Source organism: Engystomops pustulosus, chromosome 11 (assembly GCF_040894005.1).
Source record: "Engystomops pustulosus chromosome 11, aEngPut4.maternal, whole genome shotgun sequence".
In the NCBI taxonomy this organism is placed as follows: Eukaryota; Metazoa; Chordata; class Amphibia; order Anura; family Leptodactylidae; genus Engystomops; species Engystomops pustulosus.
Genome location: NC_092421.1, coordinates 3,857,016 through 3,882,280, shown reverse-complemented (window position 1 = coordinate 3,882,280; position 25,265 = coordinate 3,857,016). Strand labels below are relative to the sequence as shown.

The 25,265-nt window shown below is 46.2% G+C and overlaps 1 protein-coding gene across 6 annotated transcripts in view; it reads left to right on the top strand.

Annotated features, from left to right (window-relative positions):
- The first annotated feature begins 372 nt into the window (after nt 1–372).
- Nucleotides 373–25,265, top strand: part of LOC140106502 (L-threonine ammonia-lyase-like) — a 65,873-nt gene continuing 40,980 nt past the window's right edge. The window contains exons 1-2 of one of the 6 annotated variants that reach the window (XM_072130973.1): nt 373–818; nt 4,498–4,524. In XM_072130973.1, the coding sequence (XP_071987074.1) occupies nt 700–818; nt 4,498–4,524 (146 nt within the window). In that variant the 5' untranslated portion in view covers nt 373–699. Of the gene's footprint in view, nt 819–4,497; nt 4,525–16,677; nt 18,448–21,894; nt 23,479–25,265 lie in introns of those variants that run through there. The other 5 variants (XM_072130974.1, XM_072130977.1, XM_072130975.1 and 2 more) reach the window with 5 other exon arrangements.

The window sequence follows — 25,265 nt, the reverse complement described above, 5'->3', positions numbered from 1 at the left end:
TTCTCTATTATTTATTGTCTGTGACTGGGTCTGTATTATTATTTATTGACTGGTCTTGGGTTTCTATTTGGTTGCTTGGGTCGTATTTATTGCTGTGGTATTTGAGCAGGATGGCCACGTGGCCCTCAGACCAACAAAGGTCGCGCTTCCTTGCTCTAGCAGATATAAGTTTTGGAATAACTATGTTTAAAGCTTCTCCCCCCCCCCCCCCCCCTCTCCCCAACCACCAAAGAGATTAAACCTGACAATACAATGAACTGGGGCAGTGATGTAGCGGAGAGATAGTAGTTAAGCCTCTAAGGGACTTAGCCAATTTCTCCATCTTCAAAGTAGAGTCTAATCCGAGGTGTGAGGGATATTGGCAGGGACAGGTTGGCATGCGTAGTTAGCACTATATATAGAAGCAGCCAAGACTCCCCCTGCGTTTTGCCAGTGTCCTCCAATCTGAACTTGAAAGAAGGGCAAAAAAACAGAGGCCTCCAGCTAAAAACCCCACTAGCAGTGGGGCGACACCACAACTTGGTGTAGTACCTGGAAAGAGAAGACTAGAAATCAAATTATGTATTTTGCAGCTCAATTCATTCACTCCAAGATTTTTCGCAGCAGAGATCCTGCCCTGGTCCCTGAGCGAGAGGAAGATTCTGATCCCTTCTGGAACAGGTTGGAAAATCTCTAGTCCGCTGTTTACCCTTGGGAGACATGGGCAGGGAGCGAGCCCTCGGTGCCCCTCTGTATCCAGACCCTCTCCTTCCTCCCTTGGGGGCAGTAGTCGCCTGCTTGCTTCACATCGCTGTATTTGTCGTAGCCGTGCTATTTAGGTAAATCCCTTAATGCTTCTTACCATACATTGTGCCTTGTAATAGTCATCCTCATCTCTATGCAATTATTATTGTTAGCATTGTGTTCATATTTGTAGATTGTAGCATACAATCCAAGATAAGTCATGTGTTGGTGTAAGTACAAAGGAGATTCATTAATTGTGGAGAGGAGAAAAGTTTGCATACAAGCCAATAGTGATACATATAAAAGAAATCTACCATCAAGTATGATAAACCAAGGACACTTACTGATAAATCCAGGCACCGTGGCTCCTTCCTTCTAAAATCAACTTGTAAAACTATACTAATGAGGTAGAAGGGCCCCTGGAGGTGTTACCAGAGCCCCTTTGTGCTGCAGTTTCATAGGCAGTTACAGTGTCTCACCATTCCCCTCTGCTTCCTCAGTCATTCCCCACTCTCCCTCTGCCTGATGTAATCTCACTGCAGTAAAGGAGGTTACAGCACATAGTGGGTGAGGTGAAGTGCGCATGCACTGTGTAACAGCCTGTGAATCTGTAGAACGGAGGGGCTCTGGTAACACAGGAGCCCTTTAGGTTCATTATCATAAGTTTGAAAGTTGATTTTAGAAGTAAAGTGGCCACGGATAACAAATATAAGAAGATTGGCGCAGTCATGGTGCCTCGATCTATAAGTAAGTGTCCCTGGTTTATCAGCTGATTTATTAAATGATACCTTGCGTAGGGCACGAAGGGAGGAGTATGACCCAGGCCCAGCACTAGGGATTATTCATTGAATTGGCTTTGACTGGAGTGTTCCTTTAAGCCCTGCTTCTGTGAATGTCCCTCTGGGCAGTCTTCAAATAAACTCCACATCCTTTGTCATATGTTATTGAAAAATTAGTTGTACTTCCCAGAATATTACAATTTTAAAGCTTTAAGAATAATTTGTAGTTCTTCTGTTTCTTCTCCTGTAGATATATTATAATAATCCTAGTCAGCAGAGCCCATCTGCCACCATGGACCCTGTGTAATCAGATCTGACAGTGTCCACTTTCACTAAATACAAAACAAAGTTTTTCTAGAAGAATAACAAAGGAACTGCAGATGTATTGTCCTACTACAATATGACCAGCATTCTTATTCAATGTAAAAGACTAGATTATAAACATATATAACATGCTAGTTAAGAAATCTCTGATAGGACCGTGTTTTTATTGATCGGAAATGATTTTGCCACCACAAACATTGCTGTAATTGGAAAAAAATTATACAACTTATCTGTCTTCCCCTAATAAAATTGTTTGCATGTATCGCAAGAAGAATTTAAGTTGTACAGCCAGTCCCCGGGTTACGTACAGGATAGGTTCTGCAGGTTTGTTCTTAAGTTGAATAAGTATGTAAGTCGGAACTGTATACTTTATCACTGTAACCTCAGCCAAATTTTTTTTGGTGTCTGTGACAATGGGTTGTCATAAGAACCAGGAGTAACATAAAGCTTCATTACAGACGCCTGTGATATCTGTTACAGCTGTTGTGGCTTAGGGCTAAAGTACAGTAAATTACCAACATCCAGAGGTCCGTTTGTAACTGCCAATTGTCTGTAAGTCGAATGTTCTTAAGTTGGAGACCGCCTGTATTACAGTGTGCTGAGGTGTGATAAGTGAGGGGGTCTTTTCACTTACCAGTGTATAACTGACAAATACAGGTGGTCCCCTATTTACAGATGACCCCTAGTTACAGACGGACCCCTCTGCCCCCTGTGACCTCTGGTGACCTCTCTGGATGTTACTATGGTCCCAGACTGCAATGATCGGCTGTAAGGTGTCTGTAATGAAGATTTATTCATAATCCTTGGTCCAATTACAGCAAAAACTTTTGAAACTCCAATTGTCACCGCAACTACAATTATAAAATATACAATTTCGACCTACATACAATTCAACTTAAGAACAAACCTTTGAAACCTATCCTGTATGTAACCCTGGGACTGCCTGTATATGCCATCTCCATCAGTCCACAGACTTTTTAATGGATCACTGAGGGTCCATGCCACAGAACCTCCATGTTTGTGATTGATGGGGGTCTCAGTGGTTGGACTGATAACCGATCATCTAGAAAGATAATGGCTCCAGGCTCTTTGCATGACAAACATAATTGCCAATAAAATACGTCCAAAGTTTTAACTTGAACCTATAACTGATAAAAAATAATGATCTCGAAATTATTGGATGGGGGGGGGGTGATTTCATGGTGGCCGTGTCCTCCTCGGAAAGTCTTTTAATTATGCAACAACATAATAACGCAGGGGCGTCACTAGAAAAGGCGAGGCCCCATAGCAGACTTCTGAATGGGGCCCTTCTTCCCACTTATTTGTATACTCACACATGTGAGTTACAATCACACACAGTATATACACATACATTACTCCGTAGAAAACAGTGATGTTTATTTCACCAGTTGTGCCTGTGCCGGGTAGTAGATTTCGAGTAGTGATGGGTGATGGAGCCTCGTGTACACCGTGTACTGGCACATACAATGGCTATTATGAGGTTTCTTTCTCATCCTGTTATAATCTAGTTCTGACAATTCTATGTCTTTTTTATATCTGATATCCATTTGGCAATTTCTATTTCACCCCAAGATATTACAACTCAAAGTCAGGGAGGCTTTTAGGACCTTATGCTTCCTGGGATAAATTCCAATTTATGTTATAACAGTTTCGTTTTTATCAGCGCTTAATAGTTTCTTCTCTGTGATCTGATGCAAACTTTTGTATGCAAAATCTCATCTTTTGGTTAGCTCTAAAGCCTTGCAGCGCTGGGGTCCTGGGTTCAAGTCCCACCTAGGTCAACATCTGCAAAGAGTTTGTATGTTCTCTCCGTGTTTGCGTGAGTTTCCTCCGGGTCCTCCGGTTTCCTCCCACAGTCCAAAACATACTGATAGGAGATTAGATTGTGAGCCCCATGGGGACAGGCACTGATTTGGAAAGCTCTGTGTAGTCTGCGTAACCTGTAGGTGCTATATAAATAAAGGGATTATTATTATCTTTTCAAAGTTTAATGGGAATCTGTCAGTAGTTTTGACCAAGGAGAACTGCAGGCAGTTGGCTCTAGAAAGCTGGGTAAGCATACCTCGCAGCAGGACACTTATGCACTTATATTTCAGGATTGTAGCTGGACTGTAGGGGGTGTTTTTTTATATAAAGATTGTACTTTGATGAGGTAGCACTCCCAGTGTTGTGTAGGCACCGTAAGTTATTGTGCTCTCACTAGACTCCCAGAACTAGAAGATGCAAAATTTAGGTTGTTAGATTTTAATAGTTTTGACTGAACATTTTAAATAAAAATATTTATCATGTTTTTGCTTAAAATGTTCTGTCCACGCTATTACAATCTAAATTTAGGTCAAGCTCTTATTGCCCACATACGTCGAATTCTTTCCAATTTATTTATGTAAAACAAACAAAACTAAGACCGCACGAGCGCCACATCATGCATGCGTGTATTCACAGAACACTGCAGTATTTTCTGACTATTCCCTATTGTATCCTCTGGTGGGTAGAGAAAACTTAAACATATGTTGTTCCATCCACTGTTTCCTTTCGCAGATTTTGGCATTTCTGTTCATTACTGCATTTTTGTCCTTTGAGTCAGTGTATTATCAGTTCTGTCTCATTATGTAATACACTTGCATTTCACTTTCCTTCCTTCCCATTCCAGCTGTGTCCAGAGTCTGGTCCTGAACAAGTAGGTCCATGATATATATTCCTTTATCCTGCTTGGTTTTTTTGTTTTTTTTCCAGAACTTGCTGTGGGTCTGTCAAATTTCTCAATTGGTGGCCTAGTATCAGAACACACATACCATACTGATTTGTACCTTGTGTCTATCCCTGATGAAGGACGCTTTCCAGCTGCACATATACACAGATCCCATCTTACATCATTCATATGGATGAGATTTATTATAGGATCTGATGTACTGCAACATTAACATAGTTTGTTAGTTGTGTAATTGATCTCCCCCTGTAGTTTTACAAGAGATGTGGTCATAATAATGAACAGAAAACATTCAGCGCAATGGGAGAACATGAAAGAAGCCAAAGCATGATGGACACAATGGCCTATGGCAGTGGCGGCGAACCTGTGGCACGGGTGCCAGAACCCTTTTTGTGGGCACTCAGGCCATTGACCCCAGCACAGAGTTCACCAAACGGGACCAAATTCACCAAATCTTCCTGCAGTCCCAGGCAACTTAAAAGATGCTGCTATTTTAAAGTGACACTTCATTGGCTGTTCGGATCTGCGGGTCTTGTACAGACCCTTTAGAGAAGCTGCAATGATAGTCTGAACGTGCCCTCCTTCTTTCAACTGTATTGGTGGCCTCTAGGGGGCTGATACGATTGAAAGATGTTCAATAACAGTCAGTAATAAGTTAATGCTTAAAATGCAATGTTGGCACTTCACAGTGGATTTTGGATATAGTTTGGGCACCCTGTCTTTAAAAGGTTTGCCATCACTGGCCTATGGATACAAAATAGGTATCATATCCTCTGCTCAATATGCTCAAGTTTACAGGTTACCATTAATAACGTGAAAGGGGTTCAGATTATCACAGAGATTAATAAGGTCCTGTTACTGTAAGATTAGTTGAGATTTATGCGCTGGGTTCACTGCAAATCCCCCCCCCCCCCCCCCCTTAAATGTGAATTATCCCTTAATATGCCCTTTACTAAAGTTGGTCATACACTTTCAATGTAGCTAAAATAGGCATCCTGGAAAACTTTGCATATTTTCCCAGAATCCCCTAGTGGAGCATCCATGGCTATAACACTCCACATGCCGACACGGTGCCCTTAATTGGCAATCTCCGTAAGGTCATCCCGGTCATTCACCTTAGAAAGATAACCCTACTCTGACCTGATGACAAACATCAACTTTTTTTGGTGTAACAAAACATAGGGTGTGCAACACAATTCTGTCGGATACTGATTGTTAAATGTGCCACACGGTTCGACTGTGCACTGGAATGCCCCTGTCAGTGGAGAATATGGGGCACATTTACTTTCCCGTCCCTGGCGCGATTCCCGATAATGAACTTTGTCGCAATTCACTAAGATCATGTGTCCGATATCCTGCATGTGTCACTTCCCCGCTCAGGTCCCTGGAGTTCACCTTCTTCCTGGTGCATGTAAGTGCATTGTCCGTGTATATTGCGCTGTGCGGGGAGTCACTAAGATCCTGCGCCCGATATCCTGCATGTTTCACTTCCCCGCTCAGGTCCCCAGGGTTCACCTTCTTCTTCCTGGTGCATGTAAGTGCATTGTCCGTGTATAATGCGCTGTGCGGGGAGTCACTAAGATCCTGCGCCCGATATCCTGCATGTGTGGCTTCCCCGCTCAGGTCCCCGGGGTTCACCTGCTTCTTCCTGGTGCATGTAAGTGCATTGTCTGTCTCATTTCTGACTATATCTGTTATGTGGATCCTGTCAGTATCCGGTGCTTAGGTCTCATCTCTGACTATATCTGTTATGTGGATCCTGTCAGTAGCCGCTGCTTAGGTCTCATCTCTGACTATATCTGTTATGTGGATCCTGTCAGTAGCCGCTGCTTAGGTCTCATCTCTGACTATATCTGTTATGTGGATCCTGTCAGTAGTGGCTGCTTAGGCCTCATCTCTGACTATATCTGTTATATGGATCCTGTCAGTAGCCGGTGCTTAGGTCTCATCTCTGACTATATCTGTTATGTGGATCCTGTCAGTAGCCGGTGCTTAGGCCTCATCTCTGACTATATCTGTTATGTGGATCCTGTCAGTAGCCGGTGCTTAGGTCTCATCTCTGACTATATCTGTTATGTGGATCCTGTCAGTAGCCGGTGCTTAGGCCTCATCTCTGACTATATCTGTTATGTGATCCTGTCAGTAGTGGCTGCTTAGGTCTCATCTCTGACTATATCTGTTATGTGGATCCTGTCAGTAGCGGTTGCTTAGGTCTCATCTCTGACTATATCTGTTATGTGGATCCTGTCAGTAGCGGCTGCTTAGGTCTCATCTCTGACTATATCTGTTATGTGGATCCTGTCAGTAGCCGGTGCTTAGGTCTCATCTCTGACTATATCTGTTATGTGGATCCTGTCAGTAGCCGGTGCTTAGGCCTTATCTCTGACTATATCTGTTATGTGGACCTGTCAGTAGCCGGTGCTTAGGTCTCATCTCTGACTATATCTGTTATGTGATCCTGTCAGTAGCCGGTGCTTAGGTCTCATCTCTGACTATATCTGTTATGTGGACCTGTCAGTAGCCGGTGCTTAGGTCTCATCTCTGACTATATCTGTTATGTGGACCTGTCAGTAGCCGGTGCTTAGGTCTCATCTCTGACTATATCTGTTATGTGGATCCTGTCAGTAGCCGGTGCTTAGGTCTCATCTCTGACTATATCTGTTATGTGGACCTGTCAGTAGCCGGTGCTTAGGTCTCATCTCTGACTATATCTGTTATGTGGACCTGTCAGTAGCGGCTGCTTAGGTCTCATCTCTGACTATATCTGTTATGTGGATCCTGTCAGTAGCCGGTGCTTAGGTCTCATCTCTGACTATATCTGTTATGTGGATCCTGTCATTAGCCGGTGCTTAGGCCTCATCTCTGACTATATCTGTTATGTGGATTCCGTCAGTAGCCGGTGCTTAGGTCTCATCTCTGACTATATCTGTTATGTGGATCCTGTCAGTAGCCGGTGCTTAGGCCTCATCTCTGACTATATCTGTTATGTGGATCCTGTCAGTAGCCGGTGCTTAGGCCTCATCTCTGACTATATCTGTTATGTGGATCCTGTCAGTAGCCGGTGCTTAGGTCTCATCTCTGACTATATCTGTTATGTGGATCCTGTCAGTAGCCGGTGCTTAGGCCTCATCTCTGACTATATCTGTTATGTGGATCCTGTCAGTAGTGGCTGCTTAGGTCTCATCTCTGACTATATCTGTTATGTGATCCTGTCAGTATCCGGTGCTTAGGTCTCATCTCTGACTATATCTGTTATGTGATCCTGTCAGTAGCCGCTGCTTAGGTCTCATCTCTGACTATATCTGTTATGTGGATCCTGTCAGTAGCCGCTGCTTAGGTCTCATCTCTGACTATATCTGTTATGTGATCCTGTCAGTAGCCGCTGCTTAGGTCTCATCTCTGACTATATCTGTTATGTGATCCTGTCAGTAGCCGGTGCTTAGGTCTCATCTCTGACTATATCTGTTATGTGATCCTGTCAGTAGCCGGTGCTTAGGTCTCATCTCTGACTATATCTGTTATGTGGACCTGTCAGTAGCCGGTGCTTAGGTCTCATCTCTGACTATATCTGTTATGTGATCCTGTCAGTAGCCGGTGCTTAGGTCTCATCTCTGACTATATCTGTTATGTGATCCTGTCAGTAGCCGCTGCTTAGGTCTCATCTCTGACTATATCTGTTATGTGATCCTGTCAGTATCCGGTGCTTAGGTCTCATCTCTGACTATATCTGTTATGTGATCCTGTCAGTAGCCGCTGCTTAGGTCTCATCTCTGACTATATCTGTTATGTGATCCTGTCAGTAGCCGCTGCTTAGGTCTCATCTCTGACTATATCTGTTATGTGATCCTGTCAGTAGCCGCTGCTTAGGTCTCATCTCTGACTATATCTGTTATGTGGATTCCGTCAGTAGCCGGTGCTTAGGTCTCATCTCTGACTATATCTGTTATGTGATCCTGTCAGTAGCCGGTGCTTAGGTCTCATCTCTGACTATATCTGTTATGTGGATCCTGTCAGTAGCCGGTGCTTAGGTCTCATCTCTGACTATATCTGTTATGTGGATCCTGTCAGTATCCGGTGCTTAGGTCTCATCTCTGACTATATCTGTTATGTGATCCTGTCAGTAGCCGCTGCTTAGGTCTCATCTCTGACTATATCTGTTATGTGGATCCTGTCAGTAGCCGCTGCTTAGGTCTCATCTCTGACTATATCTGTTATGTGGATCCTGTCAGTAGTGGCTGCTTAGGTCTCATCTCTGACTATATCTGTTATGTGATCCTGTCAGTATCCGGTGCTTAGGCCTCATCTCTGACTATATCTGTTATGTGGATCCTGTCAGTAGCCGGTGCTTAGGTCTCATCTCTGACTATATCTGTTATGTGGATCCTGTCAGTAGCCGGTGCTTAGGTCTCATCTCTGACTATATCTGTAATGTGGATCCTGTCAGTAGTGGCTGCTTAGGTCTCATCTCTGACTATATCTGTTATGTGGATCCTGTCAGTAGCCGGTGCTTAGGTCTCATCTCTGACTATATCTGTTATGTGGACCTGTCAGTAGCGGCTGCTTAGGTCTCATCTCTGACTATATCTGTTATGTGGATCCTGTCAGTAGCCGGTGCTTAGGTCTCATCTCTGACTATATCTGTTATGTGGACCTGTCAGTAGCCGCTGCTTAGGTCTCATCTCTGACTATATCTGTTATGTGATCCTGTCAGTAGCCGGTGCTTAGGTCTCATCTCTGACTATATCTGTTATGTGGACCTGTCAGTAGCCGGTGCTTAGGTCTCATCTCTGACTATATCTGTTATGTGGACCTGTCAGTAGCCGGTGCTTAGGTCTCATCTCTGACTATATCTGTTATGTGGTCCTGTCAGTAGCGGCTGCTTAGGTCTCATCTCTGACTATATCTGTTATGTGGACCTGTCAGTAGCGGCTGCTTAGGTCTCATCTCTGACTATATCTGTTATGTGGATCCTGTCAGTAGTGGCTGCTTAGGCCTCATCTCTGACTATATCTGTTATGTGGATCCTGTCAGTAGCCGGTGCTTAGGTCTCATCTCTGACTATATCTGTTATGTGGATCCTGTCAGTAGTGGCTGCTTAGGTCTCATCTCTGACTATATCTGTTATGTGGATCCTGTCAGTAGCCGGTGCTTAGGTCTCATCTCTGACTATATCTGTTATGTGGATCCTGTCAGTAGCCGGTGCTTAGGCCTCATCTCTGACTATATCTGTTATGTGGATCCTGTCAGTAGCCGCTGCTTAGGTCTCATCTCTGACTATATCTGTTATGTGGATCCTGTCAGTAGCCGCTGCTTAGGCCTTATCTCTGACTATATCTGTTATGCGGACCTGTCAGTAGTGGCTGCTTAGGTCTCATCTCTGACTATATCTGTTATGTGGATCCTGTCAGTAGCCGGTGCTTAGGTCTCATCTCTGACTATATCTGTTATGTGGATTCCGTCAGTAGCCGGTGCTTAGGTCTCATCTCTGACTATATCTGTTATGTGGATCCTGTCAGTAGCCGGTGCTTAGGTCTCATCTCTGACTATATCTGTTATGTGGATCCTGTCAGTAGCCGGTGCTTAGGTCTCATCTCTGACTATATCTGTTATGTGGATCCTGTCAGTAGCGGCTGCTTAGGTCTCATCTCTGACTATATCTGTTATGTGGATCCTGTCAGTAGCCGGTGCTTAGGTCTCATCTCTGACTATATCTGTTATGTGGATCCTGTCAGTAGTGGCTGCTTAGGTCTCATCTCTGACTATATCTGTTATGTGGATCCTGTCAGTAGCCGGTGCTTAGGTCTCATCTCTGACTATATCTGTTATGTGGATCCTGTCAGTAGCCGGTGCTTAGGTCTCATCTCTGACTATATCTGTTATGTGGATCCTGTCAGTAGCCGGTGCTTAGGCCTCATCTCTGACTATATCTGTTATGTGGATCCTGTCAGTAGTGGCTGCTTAGGTCTCATCTCTGACTATATCTGTTATGTGAATCCTGTCAGTAGCGGCTGCTTAGGTCTCATCTCTGACTATATCTGTTATGTGGATCCTGTCAGTAGTGGCTGCTTAGGTCTCATCTCTGACTATATCTGTTATGTGGATCCTGTCAGTAGCCGGTGCTTAGGTCTCATCTCTGACTATATCTGTTATGTGATCCTGTCAGTAGCCGGTGCTTAGGTCTCATCTCTGACTATATCTGTTATGTGGATCCTGTCAGTAGCGGCTGCTTAGGTCTCATCTCTGACTATATCTGTTATGTGGTCCTGTCAGTAGCCGCTGCTTAGGTCTCATCTCTGACTATATCTGTTATGTGGATCCTGTCAGTAGCCGGTGCTTAGGTCTCATCTCTGACTATATCTGTTATGTGGATCCTGTCAGTAGTGGCTGCTTAGGTCTCATCTCTGACTATATCTGTTATGTGGATCCTGTCAGTAGCCGGTGCTTAGGTCTCATCTCTGACTATATATGTTATGTGGATTCCGTCAGTAGCCGGTGCTTAGGTCTCATCTCTGACTATATCTGTTATGTGGATCCTGTCAGTAGTGGCTGCTTAGGTCTCATCTCTGACTATATCTGTTATGTGATCCTGTCAGTATCCGGTGCTTAGGTCTCATCTCTGACTATATCTGTTATGTGGATCCTGTCAGTAGTGGCTGCTTAGGTCTCATCTCTGACTATATCTGTTATGTGGATCCTGTCAGTAGCGGCTGCTTAGGTCTCATCTCTGACTATATCTGTTATGTGGGTCCTGTCAGTAGCGGCTGCTTAGGTCTCATCTCTGACTATATCTGTTATGTGGATCCTGTCAGTAGCCGGTGCTTAGGCCTCATCTCTGACTATATCTGTTATGTGGATCCTGTCAGTAGTGGCTGCTTAGGTCTCATCTCTGACTATATCTGTTATGTGGATCCTGTCAGTAGTGGCTGCTTAGGTCTCATCTCTGACTATATCTGTTATGTGGTCCTGTCAGTAGTGGCTGCTTAGGTCTCATCTCTGACTATATCTGTTATGTGGATCCTGTCAGTAGCCGGTGCTTAGGTCTCATCTCTGACTATATCTGTTATGTGGATCCTGTCAGTAGCCGGTGCTTAGGTCTCATCTCTGACTATATCTGTTATGTGGTCCTGTCAGTAGTGGCTGCTTAGGTCTCATCTCTGACTATATCTGTTAGGTGGATCCTGTCAGTATCCGGTGCTTAGGTCTCATCTCTGACTATATCTGTTATGTGGGTCCTGTCAGTATCCGGTGCTTAGGTCTCATCTCTGACTATATCTGTTATGTGATCCTGTCAGTATCCGGTGCTTAGGTCTCATCTCTGACTATATCTGTTATGTGATCCTGTCAGTAGCCGCTGCTTAGGTCTCATCTCTGACTATATCTGTTATGTGGATCCTGTCAGTAGCCGCTGCTTAGGTCTCATCTCTGACTATATCTGTTATGTGATCCTGTCAGTAGCCGCTGCTTAGGTCTCATCTCTGACTATATCTGTTATGTGATCCTGTCAGTATCCGGTGCTTAGGTCTCATCTCTGACTATATCTGTTATGTGATCCTGTCAGTAGCCGCTGCTTAGGTCTCATCTCTGACTATATCTGTTATGTGATCCTGTCAGTAGCCGCTGCTTAGGTCTCATCTCTGACTATATCTGTTATGTGATCCTGTCAGTAGCCGCTGCTTAGGTCTCATCTCTGACTATATCTGTTATGTGGATTCCGTCAGTAGCCGGTGCTTAGGTCTCATCTCTGACTATATCTGTTATGTGATCCTGTCAGTAGCCGGTGCTTAGGTCTCATCTCTGACTATATCTGTTATGTGGATCCTGTCAGTAGCCGGTGCTTAGGTCTCATCTCTGACTATATCTGTTATGTGGATCCTGTCAGTATCCGGTGCTTAGGTCTCATCTCTGACTATATCTGTTATGTGGATCCTGTCAGTAGCCGGTGCTTAGGTCTCATCTCTGACTATATCTGTTATGTGGATCCTGTCAGTAGCCGGTGCTTAGGTCTCATCTCTGACTATATCTGTGATGTGGATCCTGTCAGTAGTGGCTGCTTAGGTCTCATCTCTGACTATATCTGTTATGTGGATCCTGTCAGTAGCCGGTGCTTAGGTCTCATCTCTGACTATATCTGTTATGTGGACCTGTCAGTAGCGGCTGCTTAGGTCTCATCTCTGACTATATCTGTTATGTGGACCTGTCAGTAGCGGCTGCTTAGGTCTCATCTCTGACTATATCTGTTATGTGGATCCTGTCAGTAGCCGGTGCTTAGGTCTCATCTCTGACTATATCTGTTATGTGGACCTGTCAGTAGCCGCTGCTTAGGTCTCATCTCTGACTATATCTGTTATGTGATCCTGTCAGTAGCCGGTGCTTAGGTCTCATCTCTGACTATATCTGTTATGTGGACCTGTCAGTAGCCGGTGCTTAGGTCTCATCTCTGACTATATCTGTTATGTGGACCTGTCAGTAGCCGGTGCTTAGGTCTCATCTCTGACTATATCTGTTATGTGGTCCTGTCAGTAGCGGCTGCTTAGGTCTCATCTCTGACTATATCTGTTATGTGGACCTGTCAGTAGCGGCTGCTTAGGTCTCATCTCTGACTATATCTGTTATGTGGATCCTGTCAGTAGTGGCTGCTTAGGCCTCATCTCTGACTATATCTGTTATGTGGATCCTGTCAGTAGCCGGTGCTTAGGTCTCATCTCTGACTATATCTGTTATGTGGATCCTGTCAGTAGTGGCTGCTTAGGTCTCATCTCTGACTATATCTGTTATGTGGATCCTGTCAGTAGCCGGTGCTTAGGTCTCATCTCTGACTATATCTGTTATGCGGACCTGTCAGTAGTGGCTGCTTAGGCCTCATCTCTGACTATATCTGTTATGTGGATCCTGTCAGTAGCCGGTGCTTAGGCCTCATCTCTGACTATATCTGTTATGTGGATCCTGTCAGTAGCCGCTGCTTAGGTCTCATCTCTGACTATATCTGTTATGTGGATCCTGTCAGTAGCCGCTGCTTAGGCCTTATCTCTGACTATATCTGTTATGCGGACCTGTCAGTAGTGGCTGCTTAGGTCTCATCTCTGACTATATCTGTTATGTGGATCCTGTCAGTAGCCGGTGCTTAGGTCTCATCTCTGACTATATCTGTTATGTGGATTCCGTCAGTAGCCGGTGCTTAGGTCTCATCTCTGACTATATCTGTTATGTGGATCCTGTCAGTAGCCGGTGCTTAGGTCTCATCTCTGACTATATCTGTTATGTGGATCCTGTCAGTAGCCGGTGCTTAGGTCTCATCTCTGACTATATCTGTTATGTGGATCCTGTCAGTAGCGGCTGCTTAGGTCTCATCTCTGACTATATCTGTTATGTGGATCCTGTCAGTAGCCGGTGCTTAGGTCTCATCTCTGACTATATCTGTTATGTGGATCCTGTCAGTAGTGGCTGCTTAGGTCTCATCTCTGACTATATCTGTTATGTGGATCCTGTCAGTAGCCGGTGCTTAGGTCTCATCTCTGACTATATCTGTTATGTGGATCCTGTCAGTAGCCGGTGCTTAGGTCTCATCTCTGACTATATCTGTTATGTGGATCCTGTCAGTAGCCGGTGCTTAGGCCTCATCTCTGACTATATCTGTTATGTGGATCCTGTCAGTAGTGGCTGCTTAGGTCTCATCTCTGACTATATCTGTTATGTGAATCCTGTCAGTAGCGGCTGCTTAGGTCTCATCTCTGACTATATCTGTTATGTGGATCCTGTCAGTAGCGGCTGCTTAGGTCTCATCTCTGACTATATCTGTTATGTGGTCCTGTCAGTAGCCGCTGCTTAGGTCTCATCTCTGACTATATCTGTTATGTGGATCCTGTCAGTAGCCGGTGCTTAGGTCTCATCTCTGACTATATCTGTTATGCGGACCTGTCAGTAGTGGCTGCTTAGGTCTCATCTCTGACTATATCTGTTATGTGGATCCTGTCAGTAGCCGGTGCTTAGGTCTCATCTCTGACTATATATGTTATGTGGATTCCGTCAGTAGCCGGTGCTTAGGTCTCATCTCTGACTATATCTGTTATGTGGATCCTGTCAGTAGCCGGTGCTTAGGTCTCATCTCTGACTATATCTGTTATGTGGAGCCTGTCAGTAGCCGCTGCTTAGGTCTCATCTCTGACTATATCTGTTATGTGGATCCTGTCAGTAGCCGGTGCTTAGGTCTCATCTCTGACTATATCTGTTATGTGATCCTGTCAGTATCCGGTGCTTAGGTCTCATCTCTGACTATATCTGTTATGTGGATCCTGTCAGTAGTGGCTGCTTAGGTCTCATCTCTGACTATATCTGTTATGTGGATCCTGTCAGTAGCGGCTGCTTAGGTCTCATCTCTGACTATATCTGTTATGTGGGTCCTGTCAGTAGCGGCTGCTTAGGTCTCATCTCTGACTATATCTGTTATGTGGATCCTGTCAGTAGCCGGTGCTTAGGCCTCATCTCTGACTATATCTGTTATGTGGATCCTGTCAGTAGTGGCTGCTTAGGTCTCATCTCTGACTATATCTGTTATGTGGATCCTGTCAGTAGTGGCTGCTTAGGTCTCATCTCTGACTATATCTGTTATGTGGTCCTGTCAGTAGTGGCTGCTTAGGTCTCATCTCTGACTATATCTGTTATGTGGATCCTGTCAGTAGCCGGTGCTTAGGTCTCATCTCTGACTATATCTGTTATGTGGTCCTGTCAGTAGTGGCTGCTTAGGTCTCATCTCTGACTATATCTGTTAGGTGGATCCTGTCAGTATCCGGTGCTTAGGTCTCATCTCTGACTATATCTGTTATGTGGGTCCTGTCAGTATCCGGTGCTTAGGTCTCATCTCTGACTATATCTGTTATGTGGATCCTGTCAGTAGCCGGTGCTTAGGCCTCATCTCTGACTATATCTGTTATGTGGATCCTGTCAGTAGTGGCTGCTTAGGTCTCATCTCTGACTATATCTGTTATGTGGATCCTGTCAGTAGTGGCTGCTTAGGTCTCATCTCTGACTATATCTGTTATGTGGATCCTGTCAGTAGCCGGTGCTTAGGTCTCATCTCTGACTATATCTGTTATGTGGATCCTGTCAGTAGCCGGTGCTTAGGTCTCATCTCTGACTATATCTGTTATGTGGATCCTGTCAGTATCCGGTGCTTAGGCCTCATCTCTGACTATATCTGTTATGTGGATCCTGTCAGTAGTGGCTGCTTAGGTCTCATCTCTGACTATATCTGTTATGTGGATCCTGTCAGGAGTGGCTGCTTAGGTCTCATCTCTGACTATATCTGTTATGTGGTCCTGTCAGTAGTGGCTGCTTAGGTCTCATCTCTGACTATATCTGTTATGTGGATCCTGTCAGTAGTGGCTGCTTAGGTCTCATCTCTGACTATATCTGTTATGTGGATCCTGTCAGTAGCCGGTGCTTAGGTCTCATCTCTGACTATATCTGTTATGTGGATCCTGTCAGTAGCGGCTGCTTAGGTCTCATCTCTGACTATATCTGTTATGTGGATCCTGTCAGTAGCCGGTGCTTAGGTCTCATCTCTGACTATATCTGTTAGGTGGATCCTGTCAGTATCCGGTGCTTAGGTCTCATCTCTGACTATATCTGTTATGTGGATCCTGTCAGTAGCCGGTGCTTAGGCCTCATCTCTGACTATATCTGTTATGTGATCCTGTCAGTAGTGGCTGCTTAGGTCTCATCTCTGACTATATCTGTTATGTGGATCCTGTCAGTAGCCGGTGCTTAGGTCTCATCTCTGACTATATCTGTTATGTGGATCCTGTCAGTAGTGGCTGCTTAGGTCTCATCTCTGACTATATCTGTTATGTGGATCCCGTCAGTAGCGGCTGCTTAGGTCTCATCTCTGACTATATCTGTTATGTGGATCCTGTCAGTAGTGGCTGCTTAGGTCTCATCTCTGACTATATCTGTTATGTGGATCCTGTCAGTAGCCGGTGCTTAGGTCTCATCTCTGACTATATCTGTTATGTGGATCCTGTCAGTAGCGGCTGCTTAGGTCTCATCTCTGACTATATCTGTTATGTGGATCCCGTCAGTAGCGGCTGCTTAGGTCTCATCTCTGACTATATCTGTTATGTGGATCCTGTCAGTAGTGGCTGCTTAGGTCTCATCTCTGACTATATCTGTTATGTGGATCCTGTCAGTAGCCGGTGCTTAGGCCTCATCTCTGACTATATCTGTTATGTGGATCCTGTCAGTAGCCGGTGCTTAGGTCTCATCTCTGACTATATCTGTTATGTGGATCTCACTAGCCCCACATCACTTAGAGAAGGGGCAGGGGACTGTAGGGGGGTGGAGATTTAATTTTAAAAAGTGCTCTTGCAGCGATTGGCCCCCTCTTCAAGGGGAGGTTTGGGCGGGCCTATGGGGGCCCGCCCCGGTGGTTTATAAGTTATGTGGGCACGTGGAGGGGGCCTCTTTCCTTCTACCCTCAACCCAGAGAGTGTGAAGTCTGAGACCCCCTCCTAGCTTACCTCCACCCTTGAAGATGTCCTCACTCGAGACCCAGGTGCTCGAGCGCGTTGCCTCTGAGGGTTCTGCATGGCTCCAGGAGTTATTACAGCGGGGCGCAGCTGCATCGGATGCCCAGCAGCAGCGTGCGCCTGAAGCTTCCACTCCCGACGTCATCAATAGCCGGCCCGCTACCCTGTCTCTTCCTCCAGCCCAGAGCTCCTCACAGACACCTGTTCCTGCCACTGGAACATCGGGGGAGCTGCTGGCCAGCGAGCGCGGGAGGCCCGCGCGAAGAACAAGGCCTCCGCTTCGTCTCAGCCCCGGGTCCCCATCTGCAAGCAGGCGGCGCGGCTCGGCTTTGAAGAAAAGAGCATCGGCGCCACGTGCGGGAGCTGCCTCCCGCTACCGACAAGAACAGCGTGGGACAGATCCTGACGCTCCTCAAGGTAAGCAGCGCTGCCATGCGCTTCAATCCCCCCTCCCCCGCACCCCCCCCTCCCCCCCCTAAGTCCAGATCCACTGCCCTCCCACCCCTACCCCTAGTATCCACCAGGTCACTGTCCCATAGCCATCAGGCAGCAGCTCACCTTTCTCCTTCGGTGCTCTCCCCTCATGCTGCGCAGCCACCTCCTGCTATGAGCTCTCTCTCCCCTCATGTGTCGCAGCCTCCTCCTGCTACGAGCTCTATCTCCCCCTATGTGCCGCGTAATGTGTCGCTTCCTCCTCCTGCAGTGAGCTCTGTCTCCCCCTATGTGTCGCATAATGTGTCGCAGCCTCCTTCTGCAATGAGCTCTTTCAGAGGGAGCAGATCCCCCTCCCCCCATACATCTCTCAATGTAACACTCCAAACTATTGATGTTACCCCAGTACTACCTAGGGAGCCTAGGGCCACCCCCACTTCACATACTCATCGCCATGGCAGCAAAAAGTACCCTCGAAGGCCGTACCGCGACTATACCGTTGATACTGGCTCCGAGTTTTCCTCTTCAGGTCACAGCCGTAGGAAGCATCATTACCGCCACGACCGTTATTCAAGCTCCTCTTCTGGTTCAAGCGGCCGTAATGCGGCGCGCTTCCACGATCGCATGCATGGCAGCCGCGAAAGCGAACCTTCACGCTACCGCTCAAAACGCTCCAGAAGGTCCAGATCTCCATCTCATCGATCTGCTACTAGCAATCGTCACCAAGCATCACCAGCGTCTGCATCCTCTCATCCGGCAAGCTCACGCTACGAAAGACCAGCATCATCCGCCCCTCATCCATCAATTTCCCGCAATGAAAGGCAAGCATCAGCAGCCAATCACCAGTCATCCGACCGTGGCCAGGGAACATCGCCTACACCTTCGCATCATTCTCCGCAGATCAACCCGTCGGCCCAGCCAGCACAGTTGACAGCATCGGGTGAGTCCAGTGGTCTTCCTTCTTGGTCGGCCATTACCTCCACACACGGGAACAACACAGACATGATTTCAGCAGTAAAATCTTTTTTAGCACATCTCGAGGGTAGTCAGGAACAACCTAGGGGTCCCACGGGTAGTCAGGAACACCCTAGGGGTCCCACGGGAGTACAAATTCTAGATAATCCAGGGTCGGGATCGACTTTTAAAGACACAATGTTTTGCGCAGTATCCCCCCTAGGTACGCACGTGTCCGAGGAAGTTAAAGAAAAAATAAAGAAGGGTGATTTCGTAGATATTTGAGCACTTTTAAATGTCGATCATGTGACGGTTGATAAGGAGAGAGTTTTTGAAAAGGGATCGGAAAAGAAGGTTAAAGTGTCCAAAACCTTCAATAATTGGCTGCAGGCATTTGCTGTTATGGGACACATCATAACACAGAAGTCTCCAGCCACAGCCCCCGATCTTTTCGTTTACCTGGACACAATTATTAGTGCATTTAAGATACACGGGGGAACAGCCTGGTGGCGGTATGACGAGGAATTTCGTCGCTGCCTCTCAAACAATCAGAGTATAGGTTGGGCTTCTAGAGCCACAGATATTTGGCTTCAACTTATTTTGGCGCAGCGCTCTCAACGCCCCTTTCTTGGGACCCCCACAGGGACATCGCAGCAGCCGGCTCCCTCCTCTCACAAGCCAACCGGCGCATGCTGGTTATACAACGAGGGCCACTGCAGGTTCTATTCTTCGTGCAAATTTAGGCACGAATGTTCGATCTGCGGGGGCAATCATCCAGCCCTGCGCTGTTTCCGCCGAAATAAGCAAAACCCTGTCCCCCAACCCGAGAACGCCAGTGAACGTCCTCAGATTAAGCCCATGGCTAAGTCTGTACCCAAAGAAACGGGAGGCAAACCTTCTTGAAGAAGGTTTCCGTTTCGGTTTTTATATCCCGCACCATCCCACTACGGCGGTTTTCAAATGTAGCAATTTAGTGTCGGTGCGGGAGAACCCGTCTTTAGCCCTTGAGAAAGTTCTTAAGGAAGTTAGTTTAGGCCGAATGGCTGGCCCCTTTTCAGAACCACCCTTTGCAAACCTTAGAATTTCTCCTCTTGGCCTAGTCCCCAAAAAAGAACCCGGAAAATTTAGGCTGATTCAACATCTCTCTTTCCCGAAGGGATCCTCTGTCAACGACGCCATATCAAAGGAGGAGGCATCTGTCTCTTACGTCTCCTTTGATAGGGCGGTTAACTTGGTCAGACAGGCTGGCCCAGGAGCGTCCTTGGCTAAATCAGACATTGAATCAGCTTTCAGGTTATTGCCTGTTCACCCTACCTGTTATCATCTCTTGGGGTGCTGCCTCGAGGACCGTTTTTTCTATGATATGTGTCTCCCCATGGGTTGCTCCATTTCGTGCTACTACTTTGAGGTTTTCAGCACGTTTTTGGAATGGCTCCTGGGGTATGAGACGGGTATCTATTCCACCACTCACTACTTGGACGACTTCTTGTTTGTCGGTCAACGGGACACCAACACTTGTTCCCGTTTGTTGGAAACCTTCACAATTTTAATGAGGTTTGTCGGTGTCCCCTTGTCCGCCGACAAGACGGTCGGCCCGGTTTCCAAATTGTCTTTCCTAGGTATCGAGCTTGATACGGAAAATATGACTTTTAGATTACCAGAAGAAAAAGTGTACAGACTCCGCCAAGAGATTGAGTCACTTATTGGGAAGAAAAAAGCCACTTTGCATCAGTTCCAGGTCCTCCTGGGACTGCTAAATTTCGCCTGTAGAGTTATTCCCATGGGGCGAGCTTTCTCTCGCCGCCTCTCTTTAGCTACAAAAGGCACTTGTAATCCAAACCATTTTATCAGGGTTACTAATCCCCTGAGGGAGGACTTGTCAGTCTGGCAGGTTTTTCTCCAGGATTTTAATGGTACGGGCATACTCCAAGAGGCTGAGAAGGATAACTCCTCACTAAACCTTTTCACGGCTTGTTCCCTCTCTCACGGTTTCGCCTCTATTTATGGCTCAAATTGGTGCAGGAGTGATTGGCCCTCCATGTGGTTAAACACGGGTCTGACAAATAATTTAACCCTTTTGCATTTATTCCCATTGGTGGTAGCGATTGAACTTTGGGGCCCCCTCTTGGCGGATAATAGGATAAGGTTTTGGTCAGACAATATTTCAGTGGTTCAGGCCCTTAATAGCCTCTCTTCCTCCTCCTACCCGGTCCTTGCGCTGCTTCGACACTTGGTGCTACGCTGCCTTCAGTCAAACATTTGGCTGAGGGCACGATACGTTACTGATCCTGCGAACGGCATGGCTAATGCCTTGTCTCGTTCCCAGTTTCAGGTATTCAAAGAGCTCCACGGGTCAGCGGACGTGGCGGGGACGGAATGCCCGCAGTGCTTATGGAACCTGGTCGTGAGCAGTTGCAACAGCTAATAAGAAGTTCACTGTCTGAATCCACTTGGCAAAAATATACAGCAGCGTGGAAGCAATGGCTTATTGTCTCTGGCGGTTACTTACCCGTGGAGAAACCTGCTATCCTCAAATTTACCCTAGATTTTCTAGTCTCATTGAAACACCAAGAGGCATCCTTTCACAAGGCAAAGGCTAGTTTAGCAGGAATAGCGTTTATGTTAAAATTACATGATCGGCCGGATGTCACAAAGACGTTTGTGATAAAACAATTATTAAAAGGGTGGAAGCGCCAGCGTCACACGCAGGATTCCCGGCGGCCGGTTTCCCTTCCTCTGCTGAAGCGGATTCTTGAAGTCGTGGACAGCATCTGTAGCTCAAATTTTGAGGCATATTTATTTAAAGCGGCTTTTTCCGTTGCCTTTTTTGGTGCTCTCCGCATCGGCGAGTTAGTCCCTTTTAGCCGGAAAAAACAAGGGGGTTTGCTGCGTTCCGACGTTATCCCTGCCCATTCTTCGGTCAAAATTCGGATTCGTTATTCAAAAAACGATACCTTTGGACGAGGCACTTGGATCTCCATCTTACCAATGGGATCTGTCCCCTGCCCCGTTACTCACGTTTGTAATTACGCTCGTTGCAGGCCAGAGGGTTTTGATAATTTCTTTATACATGAATCAGGTTCTCCTCTCACACGTTTTCAATTTAGTTCCGTATTTAAAAGAACCCTTCTTTATCTTGGGCTTAACCCTACAGAATTTGGGACCCACTCTTTCCGCATCGGTGCGGCTACCACTGCCCACTCTTGCGGTATGAGTACTGAAGCTATAAAGCATCTGGGTCGGTGGAAATCCGAGTGCTTTAAATCCTATATTCGCCCAGACCTTAACCCCTTATTTTAATTTTCACCCTCTTATATTAGATTTAATCATATTATATATAAATTAATAAAATATAAAAAAAAAAAAAAAAAAAAAAAAAATAATAATAATAATAATAATTTTGTATTCCTTAGTCTAACTGTTATATTTGCAGGTCCCATCAACCATATCTGGATAGTGGGCCATTCTTTCGTGCACTGGGCTGAGCGGAGAGCGGCGGTTCGGCCATGCGGTCAGGATTTAGGAATTCCAAACGCACGCGTGCACTGGCGCGGGTCCCGCGGGATGAGGTGGTCTAAAGTCCTTGCCGAGGTGGTGCAGATTAGTCAGGTCTGTCGGGAGCCGGCGGTCTTGATTATTCATGCAGGTGGAAATGACTTGGGGCAGGTCAAGTTAGGGGAAGTTGTTTCACTTATGAAGCAAGACCTGTCCCGTTTTCCTTCCTTTTTTAATTCGGTGGTGCTTGCTTGGTCGGAAATAATTCCCCGATGTTTTTGGAGGGGTGCCAGAGACTATGTGGCAATTGAGAGGGCTCGCAAGAGCTTAAATATAAGAATTTCCAAGCATGTAGCAACGCTTGGAGGAGTTTCTTTCCGGCACAAGGATCTGGAAGGGGACAACCGTCACCTGCTGATAGGGGACGGTGTTCACCTTAACCCAATTGGCACAGATATTTTTTTGTTAGGTCTCCAGGAATTAGCCGAAAAAGCTATTGCCTTGGGCCGTGTGGGGGGTCGCAGCCGGGTTTAGTATTTTCTAAAGAGGGCTGCTCCGTGGCGGTCTGTCACATGCCCGAAGGCAAAACGGAGGTGCCCTCATGATGTCTGCCGGCCAGCAGCCGCCATTCGGGCGAAGGTTTTGTTTCAGAAGAAACGTAGGGCCCGTATGGGCAGAAATTTTTGTGTTTTTTGGTCGTTGGTTTTGAAGTTTATACTGTTATTTATTAAATTCAAGGTTAATTATAAAATAAAGCTGTGGCCTACCCACATACCCACAACAAGCACGGTGTGGTTTCCCTTAATGTTCGGTTTGGTGAAAATGGCGTTTTTCCTGTGGAAACGCTGGGTCAAGAGCGGAGATTTTAACATCATGGTTTATTTTGCTAAGTCCCTACAGTCTCACTAGCCCCACATCACTTAGAGAAGGGGCAGGGGACTGTAGGGGGGTGGAGATTTAATTTTAAAAAGTGCTCTTGCAGCGATTGGCCCCCTCTTCAAGGGGAGGTTTGGGCGGGCCTATGGGGGCCCGCCCCGGTGGTTTATAAGTTATGTGGGCACGTGGAGGGGGCCTCTTTCCTTCTACCCTCAACCCAGAGAGTGTGAAGTCTCCCACCCACCCTGCCCTCCGGTTTAAAATTTTCTTTCAGGTATTTTTCTCGTCAATTCCTTTTTTCTGCCGGTTGTTTCTGTTTCTTTTACAGAAGTCACAGCTTTGGCGGTCTGTCACATGCCCGAAGGCAAAACGGAGGTGCCCTCATGATGTCTGCCGGCCAGCAGCCGCCATTCGGGCGAAGGTTTTGTTTCAGAAGAAACGTAGGGCCCGTATGGGCAGAAATTTTTGTGTTTTTTGGTCGTTGGTTTTGAAGTTTATACTGTTATTTATTAAATTCAAGGTTAATTATAAAATAAAGCTGTGGCCTACCCACATACCCACAACAAGCACGGTGTGGTTTCCCTTAATGTTCGGTTTGGTGAAAATGGCGTTTTTCCTGTGGAAACGCTGGGTCAAGAGCGGAGATTTTAACATCATGGTTTATTTTGCTAAGTCCCTACAGTCCTGTCAGTAGCCGGTGCTTAGGTCTCATCTCTGACTATATCTGTTATGTGGACCTGTCAGTAGCGGCTGCTTAGGTCTCATCTCTGACTATATCTGTTATGTGGATCCTGTCCGTAGCGGCTGCTTAGGTCTCATCTCTGACTATATCTGTTATGTGGATCCTGTCAGTAGCGGCTGCTTAGGTCTCATCTCTGACTATATCTGTTATGTGGATCCTGTCAGTAGCCGGTGCTTAGGTCTCATCTCTGACTATATCTGTTATGTGGATCCTGTCAGTAGCCGCTGCTTAGGTCTCATCTCTGACTATATCTGTTATGTGGATCCTGTCAGTAGTGGCTGCTTAGGTCTCATCTCTGACTATATCTGTTATGTGGTCCTGTCAGTAGTGGCTGCTTAGGTCTCATCTCTGACTATATCTGTTATGTGGATCCTGTCAGTAGCGGCTGCTTAGGTCTCATCTCTGACTATATCTGTTATGTGGTCCTGTCAGTAGTGGCTGCTTAGGTCTCATCTCTGACTATATCTGTTATGTGGTCCTGTCAGTAGTGGCTGCTTAGGTCTCATCTCTGACTATATCTGTTATGTGATCCTGTCAGTAGCCGGTGCTTAGGTCTCATCTCTGACTATATCTGTTATGTGGTCCTGTCAGTAGTGGCTGCTTAGGTCTCATCTCTGACTATATCTGTTATGTGGATCCTGTCAGTAGCCGGTGCTTAGGTCTCATCTCTGACTATATCTGTTATGTGGATCCTGTCAGTAGCCGGTGCTTAGGTCTCATCTCTGACTATATCTGTTATGTGGACCTGTCAGTAGCCGGTGCTTAGGTCTCATCTCTGACTATATCTGTTATGTGGATCCTGTCAGTAGCGGCTGCTTAGGTCTCATCTCTGACTATATCTGTTATGTGGATCCTGTCAGTATCCGGTGCTTAGGCCTCATCTCTGACTATATCTGTTATGTGGATCCTGTCAGTAGCCGGTGCTTAGGTCTCATCTCTGACTATATCTGTTATGTGGATCCTGTCAATAGCGGTTGCTTAGGTCTCATCTCTGACTATATCTGTTATGTGGATCCTGTCAGTAGCCGGTGCTTAGGCCTCATCTCTGACTATATCTGTTATGTGGATCCTGTCAGTAGCCGGTGCTTAGGTCTCATCTCTGACTATATCTGTTATGTGGACCTGTCAGTAGCCGGTGCTTAGGTCTCATCTCTGACTATATCTGTTATGTGATCCTGTCAGTATCCGGTGCTTAGGTCTCATCTCTGACTATATCTGTTATGTGGATCCTGTCAGTAGCCGGTGCTTAGGTCTCATCTCTGACTATATCTGTTATGTGGATCCTGTCAGTAGTGGCTGCTTAGGTCTCATCTCTGACTATATCTGTTATGTGGATCCTGTCAGTAGCCGCTGCTTAGGTCTCATCTCTGACTATATCTGTTATGTGGATCCTGTCAGTAGTGGCTGCTTAGGTCTCATCTCTGACTATATCTGTTATGTGGATCCTGTCAGTAGCCGGTGCTTAGGTCTCATCTCTGACTATATCTGTTATGTGGATCCTGTCAGTAGCCGCTGCTTAGGTCTCATCTCTGACTATATCTGTTATGTGGATCCTGTCAGTAGTGGCTGCTTAGGTCTCATCTCTGACTATATCTGTTATGTGGATCCTGTCAGTAGTGGCTGCTTAGGCCTCATCTCTGACTATATCTGTTATATGGATCCTGTCAGTATCCGGTGCTTAGGTCTCATCT